Source organism: Equus caballus, chromosome 14 (genome assembly GCF_041296265.1).
Source record: "Equus caballus isolate H_3958 breed thoroughbred chromosome 14, TB-T2T, whole genome shotgun sequence".
Classification (NCBI taxonomy): Eukaryota; Metazoa; Chordata; class Mammalia; order Perissodactyla; family Equidae; genus Equus; species Equus caballus.
The window spans coordinates 22,066,318-22,077,165 of record NC_091697.1 but is presented as its reverse complement, the minus strand read 5'-3'; the positions used below and the strand labels follow the sequence as shown (position 1 = coordinate 22,077,165).

Sequence of the window (10,848 nt, the reverse complement as noted above, 5' to 3'; positions counted from 1 at the left end):
ACTGGGAGTCATCAAAGAGTGTCAAGCAGGGCATAACAGCCATATTTGCATTTTATAAATATCACTTTGTTAGCTTTCTAATTGCAAAGAGAACAGAGGCTTGGGAAACCTACCAGGGGAAATCTATCAGACTCCTATTTTGCCCATAATGGATCCCATATCTAGTACTGTCAAGCCAAAAAATAGCTTAGAAATCATCTCTTCTCATCCCCTTATTGTAGAGATTAAAACACTTATTTTCAAGGGATGTAAAGTGGTTTGAACTACTCATCTTTTTAAAAAGTTTTAAATGAAATAAAACACTCTACCCTGCAAATCAATCCTCCTGGGGCCCACTCCCACCTGCCCCTTGCCTGGCATTTCTGCTGGGTGGGCTCGCTTGTGCGGACGTAACTCAGGGAAGACCGTCCTCGATGGCTCAAAACGTTGCCCAATTGAGAGCTGGAAGAACAGCCATGCTATGAACAGGAGAAAAACTGCAACTGGTTTGGTTTGGTTTGGTTTGGTTTTTTTGTATCACTATTTTCTCCTAGTGATTAAAAAGTTAAACCCTTTTAAATCAGAGATTATTCTTGAGCTTCTAATACTATTTAAATTACAACTCCCAAATCTTGGATGATGTAACACACTCAGTCCAAATGCTGCTTTTTGAAATCTGTACGTCACATGGAATTTACTTAACATGACAGAAGGCGGCGCGACTAGATTGGCCTGGTAACAAAATCTTAGAGGGGTTCTCTGTGCTGTAATGCTCACCATCCCCTCAATCCTCTATAAAAATAAACAGGTTGATGTCATGTTTCTATCCAGGAAATCTCAAAGAAATCCACAGAGGTGCATCTAATCTATATAATGCTACAATCTCACGCTCCACTGGTTAGTTCCTTCAAATGACCTCAGTAACCTCATGCAGAGCAGCAGATCCTAGTTTTAACAGCCCAGAGCCAGCTGGCCATCAATTCATTAATCCTGAAACAAATTCTGCAAGGAAAGTAGGTTTCATAGCTAAAACATTGTGGACAGATTTATTTAGTCAGTATCTTGTGGTAAATTAAGGTAATTGTCTTAACTACACAGATACAAAAAGCCACTTGCTTCTGGAATACCAGATAACCACAGCAAAAGAGAATGGAGTCTGGCAAAATCCCACACCACATGAACTGTCAAAGTCACTTCCATTTGCTTCAAGCAAACATGCAAGAAGTCAGATGCAGAGCAGCTCCATTACTACCAATGCAAGAAATATTAAGTCATCGACCCCTTTGATGTAGAGATCCTGCGAAGAATTAGTGAGCCCAATATGCTACTGCTCAGTGCCCTTACAGACAGTAGCTTCATTGAAACCCTCGCAAGAAGCTGCTTGTTTCCATTTCACAAATGGGCAAACAGGCTCAGAGAGACACACAGATTTGCTCACTCTCACACAGCTTGAAAGTGGTAGCTGTAATGTGAACCCATGTCCTTCTGAAGCAAAGCCTGTGCTTTCTGCATTCCAGGCCCCACAAGTGGACTGGCTCCACGGGGGTGGAAGGAACGAGCTAAAGTGCTTCTGGTGCAGGGCCTAGGGGAAATCACGATGGAGCCCCAGGGGGTGGAGAATTCAGGAAGTCCCTGAAGTTGGACTATATATCGGTTTGCTGTTTGCAGTGACACCCCGCAACACACACACTGAAGAAGTTAATGCAGAAGTTGTTTTGTTCCTCTCATTTAACGGATCAGGATAACTGAGACCAGGAGCTGCTTAGATCCCAAGAGAAAGCGGTGAGTTTCCCGCATAAACCCCACATCCACCAACTAGAACCACGTGCTCAGTCTCCCTTCCGTAAAACTTGTTCCCTATCCATTAAGAGCTCGGCATCTATGTGACAGGAACAGCACCTTCTTAGATGGGCAGGGAAAAGAACACCTTTTAAATTGTCTCTGTCTTGCTAAAATATTTCACACATACTGAGCATTACTAAGGCTCATCGCTATAGTTCAAAATGAAAATAAAATCATCCTGTAATTTTGCCTTTATGGTTGCAAATTAAATTCTCTGAAAGATTCTGTCAGTAGAACGAATCTTTCATAAGATATCCTTTATCAATCCAACATGCCAGGAACCCAAAGCATAGTCTCATCCACGGTGTACTGAATTTTACAATTGTTTAGTACAATTTCTAGACATATCCTTTATTTTTCACTCTTTGCCAATGAAATAAATGGTGAGGCTTTTGTGCCATGTGTCATTGGTCGGACAACCCTGACCATTATAGCTGTGTTGCTGGACTTGAATTAAAGAACAAAATTAAACTGCAAAGAATAAAGATATCCAGAAAGTCATGAAGCAGAAAGGAAAGGCATCACGCTATATGGGTGTTCATCCTAGATGCATTCATTAGATGCCAAAGCCTGGGGAAGGCAAATGTGGAGTTTCAGAAGACACCATCTGTTGTGTGATGCTACAAATTATAAACTTAACCCCTAAGTTCTCCATCACTTGCTGTTCAGTCATTCTCCGTCTTCAGGATGAAGAAAGGGGGCCGGGGCACAGGCACCTTAACTCAGGAGTTTAGCAGGATCCATGGACGTGCCCTGTAAGACAGTTTGATAAGCCCAGCATCGCAATCTGTGTATTTTCTCCAGAAAAAAATTCCTGTCATATTTTACTCTTAAAACAAACACTACACATACAGTGGTTGCCATAAGCCGAGGGCCCACAACAACCCATAGCACGCCACAGTTTTCTCTGTAATTTTTATATTTAAAATCCCTGGGCTCATTGAAAGAAAAAGCAGAGATTTTAGAAAGGTTTCCAATCTGTGAAATGAAAAGTAGAGTAATTCCTCAAGTGAAGGAGGATTTCTTAAAAAAAAAATGTTTTTAAGACAGAGGGAAGACAAGAGTATATAACCCAAATCAAAACATTTCCTTTTTAAATATTCAAAGGCAACATGTGGCATGCACAACAGGAGAAATTTCTACTAAAAAGAAAAAAAGTAGCATATACTTGAAAATGCCCATGTTTTCTTACTTGTCAATCTGAAATATCCTAGTTTTTAAAACACATTTAACAAATGCAACACGGCTCATTCAAGGTTGATTTGAGTTCACAAAATAATTTTATTATATGTAAGAAAGCATACAGGCAATAAAATTAAGAAAACATTCACAATGCATAAATAACACAGACCTGACGCAGGAGATACTGTTCAGTAGATTTCTTTCTGTTACTCATTTCATCTAAATATTAAGAAAACTGCTTACAAGAAGGCTTTGTAAACATTTCAAAGAAATTCTCTTGAAATGCCCCACATGAATTAGAATCTAGCGAGGGGGAGTTACGATTCTTTTTACAGTCCAGGCGATGACATAGGAACGTGATTCCAAAGCACAAAGGAGGGCTAGCATTTGTCAAGAGGTACTGATGGCTTTGGGGTGCTTAACATAGCCCAAGAGAAGGGGTCTCCTGTTTTTCCCACCAACAGAAGTGTCTTACTCAAGGATGATAATGAGGCATGGTTCATTAGTTAGTACATCATTAACACTTAAAGACTTTTTAAAAAAATCAACTCTAAATTCAGATTCAAGCACTACAAAAAGTAGCCTCACTGAGTGGCTTGGTTTGACCTGGGAAGATGGAGATGCGGGTTTGAACTCTGCCTAGTGCTGAAGCTGCTGTGACACGAGAGTTAAGGAAACCCACTGTCTTCACTACACGCATCTGACCAGCAGGGTCATTGGTTCAGAAAAGCTGACACGTGAAATGAGAAAAGACACAGAGGGCCAATTATTTTACATAAATACAAAGTGGCATATACTTTTTATTACCACCTAAGATGATAAACTTTAAAGTCGGATTCTTCTTAGGCTGGCGTTTATTTACAGAGCTGCAAATCATTCTCCTGGGAGAGTGTCATTTGAAAAATTATGAACACCATAGTAGCTATGCTTTTGAAAATTTTCCCAAATCTTTTTAGAAAAAGAAACATTCACAACATTTGTCAATTCTCACCTCGTATTTATTTATGCCAATGAATTTCAAGGAATCATCACAGCTGCCTTTCCTATCAGGCTTTGCCGTGTTTCTGGAAGCTACGCACGAGCATTTAGAATCTGAGAGAGTCTGTGTGTTTGTTTCATTGGCTTATAAAGTGCTAGTTAAATGGACAAAAATGTGATTGTAAGGTTTCAGATAACTCAGTTTATGCTATTAAATATGATAAATATAGATTTATTATAATAAATTAAAAGTATCCATATAATACCATAAATAAATAAAACCAATATCAACAAAGCATCTCTCAATTCTGAAACAAAAAAAAAAAAAACCCCTCCCCTTCCTCCTGTAAGGCTCGAGTCTTCTTGAGGAATCGTTTATAAAGGCATGCACCTACCTTCACCATCTGAACTCTTTGCTTGGACCAGTGTCAGCACCTGTTTGTATACAGCAAATGCAACCCTTCTCATTTCCTTCCTGGAAAGGTTTAATTTTTAAGCGAAGCTGTTCTTGTTGATTCTTTGCCTTATTTTTAAAGTTCTAAGATAAGAATCACTTTCTAAAAGTAATTTTGGAGCCAAAGACATGTCCCTTGTGAACATTTGCTTCACACGCGTCCCTCTTTGATTCGCCATGAACAACACAGGAGACACACTGGAATGTATTTAAAATAGAGTCAGCTGTGTGTTGAGGGAAAGCTGCAGGGGAAGTCCCACCTGACATCTCAGTCTCACCACACCTTAGGGTCTCACCAGCAAGCCCGAGAAATCTCCTCTGGCTTTTGGGATGAGCATGGCTGGCAGGATTCATCTCGGAGTTCAGGTAGGGTGCTGCCCATTTTGTGTGACAGGCTGAATCTTCTCCAGAGAGACATCAGTGTCATAGTCCAATATGACAGACAGGGCCGGGGACAGCTTCTCCAAAGGTCTGGCTACTCCACCTGCCTCCTCCTTCTTCAGGTCCTCAGAGGAGCCCACTGCATGTGGGATCAGATAAACCAGATTGCAGTCCTTGGAGATGGAGCCTCGCGGCTCGTGATGGCTGGAAAACACCACGGCCCCGTTGTTATTGATGCTAACTGTCTCTATGGCGTTATTTGTGGTAGGGCAAAGTCTGTAGCATCCTAAAAGGGTTGAAAATGCCTTCCGAAAATCAGCATTAAAGGCATAAATGATGGGGTTCAAGGAGGAATTAGCCCACCCAAACCACATAAACACATCGAAGGTGATGGAATCAATGCAGAAGGGCTTGGTCTCCCCAGACCCACAGAAGGGCACCATGCAGTTCAAGACGAAGAAAGGAAGCCAGCAGCACACAAACACCCCCATGATCACTGACAGAGTCTTCAGAACCTTAGTCTCTCTTTTGAAGGACATCTTAAAGGAGCTTTCGGGTTGAGAACACTCCACAGGGTTTCCGTTACCTGTAGTGGTCTGGCAATTCTTGGCGTGGACGGCTGCCCTCTCCAAGGCCGAGATGCGCCGTATTTGTTTCTGGGCAATCCTGTAGATCCTGGTGTAGGTGACAATCATGATGGCCACGGGGATGTAAAAGCTTATGAAGGAGGACGAAATGGCATATGTCCTGCTCAAGCTGGAATCACAGTTGTCCACGGTCTCCCCCAGGGAAGTGGCATTCCCATCGGCCGGGCTCGCAGGTTTCGCCTTGTGCCAGCTGAGCTGCACTGGGATGAAGGAGATGAGCACAGACAAGGTCCATGCCACACTGATCAGAATGAAGGCTGCCTTGGGGGTCATCTTCCTCTCATACCGGAAGGGACTGGAGATAGCCCAATACCTGTCCACGCTGATCACACAGAGGTTGAGGATAGACGCAGTGGAGCACATGATGTCAAAGGCCACCCAGATGTTACAGAAGGACCCAAAGGGCCAGAAGCCAGCAATCTCCGCCACCGCTTTCCAGGGCATGACCAAGACAGCCACCAAGAGATCCGACACGGCCAAGGAGATAACAAAGAAGTTGGTCACTTTGGACCTCAGGTGTCGGAACCTGATGACGGCGGCACAGACCAGTGTGTTCCCCAGGAGTGTGGACAGGATGAGCAGCGACAGGAAACAGCCTGTGAGGATGCGGAAGGAGAAGTCCCTCTTCCCTACCAGCCCAGCCCCATCCATGGTAGAAGTGTTCAGAGTGCTCATCTTCCTGAGGGAGAGCACACAGGTGGCTCTGACAGCCCTCAAGTTCCTAAGCTGAGAGTACGGGTCAGTCAGACCTGCAGGAGTCCTCCTTCACCAGGCAGCCCCCTGCGCAGCCCCAGCTGCTCCCCGGGGTGGGGGACCTCAGCAACACCCCATCAGAGCTGCAACAATTGTGCGGCAGGAGCCAGCCGTGAGCAATCCAGGCAGCCCTTCGGGAGAGCCCTCTTGCTTTCTACAACTGTCTTCTGACTCCCTTGCTCCAGGTCACTGTCACAGTGACCAGCTGGCCCTTCGATTGCCCAGGGAGAGCACTGGCTCTTTAGCATATTCTAAGCTATCAATCCCAGAGACTCCTAGGCCTCTGCCGAGCTAGTCAATTGTAGTCACATTTCGGTGGTGACAGAATTCTCCCCTTCTGCGCTGCAGCTGAAAATACATGCCTCGGTCCTCCGGGCCCCTAGCTCCGCAGCAGCTCCCCAAACGCCCTAAAAAGCAAAGAGAAAGCGAAGGTCGTTTGCAAAGACTCGAGCAGACCACATCTTTACTCGTGTCAAGCCCAATGCAACCCGGTCCCAGCCACCCACCTTGCCTTGGGGTCCTCTCTCTCAGCGCCCGTGCAGCTCGGAAGGCGGGCTTCGCGGGCGCCACAGCTCCACAACGCCCAGGAGGTGCGCCCGAGTCCTGCCCCGCGCGCCCCGCGGGTTCGGCTCCCTATGCACCAACAGTCGCCGAGGCGGGCTGGGAACGGGATCCCGGGCCGGGGCCCAGACAGCCGGCGCTGCCCCACTGCCTCGAACGGCCAGAGACGGTTCAAAGCGTCCGAGACCCGAAAAAGAGGCTCCCGGGCGCTCGGCGCCTCCTCGGGAGACGGCACCTCCAGGACTAATCACCTGGGCACCTTCTTGGCTGCCTTTCCCTCGGGCGGCCTCTGGCCCCTCGGGGCAGGACCCGGCGCCTCCCCGCGGCACTGCCCGCTACATCCCAGGAGCCGGTGGGATCCTGAGGCAGGGAGAGCCGAGCTGGCACCGGCAGGCGCAGGGGCCGGTTCCCCGGGGCACAGCCCACCCCGCCCCCGCGTCCCCTCCCCTGCCCCGGGGGCGGGCTTCGCTTGACAGGCAGAGTTGCGGGCGACAGCCGCACGTGGTTCCCCTGGATGGTGAAAGAGTTGGAGATGCCCAGGTGAGCGCTCACCCGCCCTAGGTTACCCCGCCAACCCCCGGGCCCCCGGACCCCTGGACAGCACGCGACAGGGCCCGAGAGATAAATCCCGATGTTAGAATCTCAAGTAAGCCCTAGTCTCCTAAAAGCAAAGCTCGGCCCGATATCCAACGCCTCTTGGTGTCCACCCCAAGCCCTTCCCAAAGACCACAGCCAGCAGGGACCCTGCCCACCCTCCCACGCACACTGACCACCGGAACAGCCCGCCCGCGTCCGACCTGCGCTGCCTCCAAGTGCCCCCAACTAGGGTGAGACGTGCCCCGCGGGCGCCTGCACTCACCGCGTGCGGGGAGGGCTCGGCGCGGCGCCCCGCCAGGCCCGTGCGCGCCGCTGCGCCCCGCGGGCGCCCACTCGCGCTCCGCCCGAGCGGCGGGCGCGTCCCGGGCCGCGGTCAACGCCGGACTGCAGCCTGCGCCCCGCGCCGGGCGAGCGCCCCAACCCCAACGCCGCGCGCTCGGCGGCCCGGGGCGCCCTCTGCCGGCAGCTGCGGCTCCCCGAGGCCCGGCTGCGCCCTCGTGGGTACACCTCACCTGCACGGGCTCCAGCATCCACGCGGGACCTGCGCTCGGATGCGCTCTTTCTTAACTGCCAGAACCTGGGGAAGGGGACTCTGATTAAAATACCCCTAAGAATTGACAAGGGTGAAAAATTCCCTTTGCTGGCATGCATTCATTTAACCAATGTATTTCTTGAGCGCTCGCTGTGTGCCGACAGCGACAGGGTAAGCCAGATATAAGCCTTCCTCTCAAAGAGACCAGAGAGAACTGGCATGTACTGAGCAGCTCCTGTGTCCCAGGCACATGCCTCATGTGGTTCACCCCTTAAAACAGTCCCTCCTCATAGGCCTGCTCGGCTCCACTCTACCTGAGTGTGAAATCGGGTTCAGAGAAGTGCTCAGAGTCACAGGGTTAAGGAGGGCGCGGGCTGCCTGCCTCTCACCTGCGTGTTCTTCTCACTCACACGTCACTGCTCCCCGAGCTCCGGGTCTAGTGCAGGAGCCCACAGACTAAACAATTACGCAGGGGACTAAACAGAGGGGAGGGCAAGATGGAGGCAAGAGGGCCTGCGGGAGAAGGATCCCCTGAGGCCCTGCCCAGCGGCCCAGGCAAGGCCCCACAGGTCATGGGCTCCTTAGAAACCCACAGTCTTATCTCCATGAGAACCCCCCGCCGCAGAGCGCCCGACAATTTTCTCTGTAAAAACCCTGAACCTAAATAGTAATTCCATTCAATCAGCCAGTACAAATTGCGCCTCGGTTTTAATTGAAAGGTCCACATTACAGACACAGACCCTCCTGTGCCTCTGCTCTCTGCTCTGTCCTCCCACCCTGGGCCTCGCTGTCACACACAGAGACGCCATGAGTCATGAGTCCTGCTCACAGACATAGTTTTTACCGCATGCCCAAAGAACCACATTCTTGTCAAGCCTTAGGCCATGCTTAACATCATACTGCCAGATTGTTGGTCTTAAGGCAGTCACTCCCCGAGCTCCTTGACTTTATTTCATCTTTCTTTCCCTTTTCCTAACAGACGCAAATGAAAGGACGTGATTCTGGTTCGAGATGGTCATGTGAGCCTGAACGTTTTACTTCCACATTCTACCCACCCATCCTGAAACGAACGTTTCCACTGCTATTACCCAGAAACACACAGGGAAAGGAAATGCAGCATGAACCCCGGAAGGCAGGACGGGGTGGGATCATTTTCTCCAGGAGAAAGGGCAGATGCGACTGGACTGGAGGAGGGAGGACTCCCCTGGGATTTCCCATATGCGAAGAAATCCCAAAAGAACACATTACCAAGACTGAGGTAAGAGGGGCTGGAGGTCAGGATGAGGCCCATTTGAGGGGTAACATTTCTCTCTAGTGGCTGCCCTGCAAAGTGCCCCCACTGCCCCAGCCCTCCCAGAGCCATAACTCTGGCCATGCCCACTGCTCTTTACATTAAAACAAGGACGACAGCCACATCCTGAACGCCCAGGCCTCGGCGGTCTCAGCTACAGGAAGCCCGGTAGCAACTGCTCTGGTCTCAACTGGCATCACCTTTAATGAAATACCAGTTCAACAGCCAAAACCTATTTGATATGAAGTTTAAATATTAACCAAAACCTTTTTGGAAGGAAGTGATATTCATGAGACACTTCTTCATATCTTTGCTTCTCTCAGCCTTGGCAGCTGCTGCAGGAAAAAAAAAAAAAAAATGTCTTCTTTCTTTGCTTGAAAAATCCCCTAAAATTTTTCCAAACCAGCCCACACTGACCTGTCTTTTTCTCTCAGCTCATTCACCTGACAGGTCTGGGTGATCAACTCAGCAACTGCCAGTTTGTAGTGACTGAGAGGTATTTCTCATCCACAAGTACATTTCTGCCATTTTCAGTGGTGGCACTTTAAATCTCCTCCTTACCCATAACGCAAGAAAGGCTCAGGACCCCAGCTGGAGGACGAGGGGGGACCTGTGAATTTTGTTTTCTCTCACCAGGAAAACAAGAGCAATTTCTCATGACTCCAAGACAGACACATGAGTGCTCTTCCTGCCGGACCTAGGTTGCTGATTTTTGAACCCCATTGCTGAGGGAACAGGAAAGGGGAAAATGGAGCTTAAATCTCAGGGTTTATTTCACTTTGCACAGAGTGTGAATTTCAGAGGAACTTACAGTTTGGCTAGAGGTTTGGGGGTTTTCCCGTTTTTTCTCTCTTGAAGCCAAGGTGAAATCAAGCCTTCCATTTTTGTTCTATAAAAATCTCCCCCACAAACATGCAGAAGGGGAATGTAAAGGGCAGGTATTAGCGTCGATCATGCCGGGAATGGAAACCCAAACACAAAAGCACCTTTGTTTCCCAAATTGGCATGTCTTTTAAGCTCAACTGCAATTTATGCACTGCAGGAAGGGGAAGTTAAAACGATGCTTTTTCAACAAGTTTTATTTGGCGTGTGTAATAGTAAATGAATACAGAAGGCACACTATCACAGTGGGAGGTTAATCTCATAGAGAATAAATAAAACCACTGAACTGTCAAGTACAACAAATAATGTATTTGGGAGGCTTCAGGATTATTAAAGCTGATTTTATACCAACCACGATTGCTTATAATGTCAGTGAAAAGAGATAAAGCTTGGCTGACCTTGAGTAAGTAACTAGAATGCTTGTTTTAGACCATAAGTGCAGCTTCTCTGAAATCCCTAATCTCGTGTTATTATAGTTATTACACAATTACAGTTATTACACAATTCAAAAGTCGACACTATTAATAATTTTTAAATCAGCAACTATCACTTAGGGCGGTGGTTGAGAGGTCTTTCAGGGCCCATATGTGTTTTGTCTTGTTGCTTCTGTTCTCAGATTTCTTTTTCCTTTTCCTCTTTTTCTGCCTTCTATAAGCTTAACTGAGTGGTTTTTAAGATTCTGCTGTATCTCTTTAATTGCCTTGTTTTCTACAATCCTTTGTTATTTTATTTTCATGGCTGCTTTAGGGTTTCCATCACATATGTGTAC

General features: G+C 47.8%; 2 protein-coding genes across 4 annotated transcripts; one reads left to right on the top strand and one right to left on the bottom strand.

Annotated features, from left to right (window-relative positions):
• Positions 1 to 3,082: 3,082 nt before the first annotated feature.
• DRD1 (dopamine receptor D1) lies at positions 3,083 to 7,770 on the bottom strand. 3 transcript variants are annotated; one of them, XM_070232628.1, is made up of 2 exons: positions 7,637 to 7,770; positions 3,083 to 6,623 (listed from the first exon to the last, which is right to left on the bottom strand). In XM_070232628.1, exon 2 carries the CDS (start codon positions 6,136 to 6,138, stop codon positions 4,798 to 4,800), a length of 1,341 nt encoding a protein of 446 aa, XP_070088729.1. In that variant the 5' UTR covers positions 6,139 to 6,623; positions 7,637 to 7,770; the 3' UTR covers positions 3,083 to 4,797.
• LOC138917606 (uncharacterized) lies at positions 6,575 to 10,373 on the top strand. Its single transcript, XM_070234706.1, has 3 exons — positions 6,575 to 6,582; positions 6,639 to 7,317; positions 8,886 to 10,373. Exons 1-3 carry the CDS (start codon positions 6,575 to 6,577, stop codon positions 9,219 to 9,221), a joined length of 1,023 nt encoding a protein of 340 aa, XP_070090807.1. The 3' UTR covers positions 9,222 to 10,373.
• Positions 10,374 to 10,848: the final 475 nt, after the last annotated feature.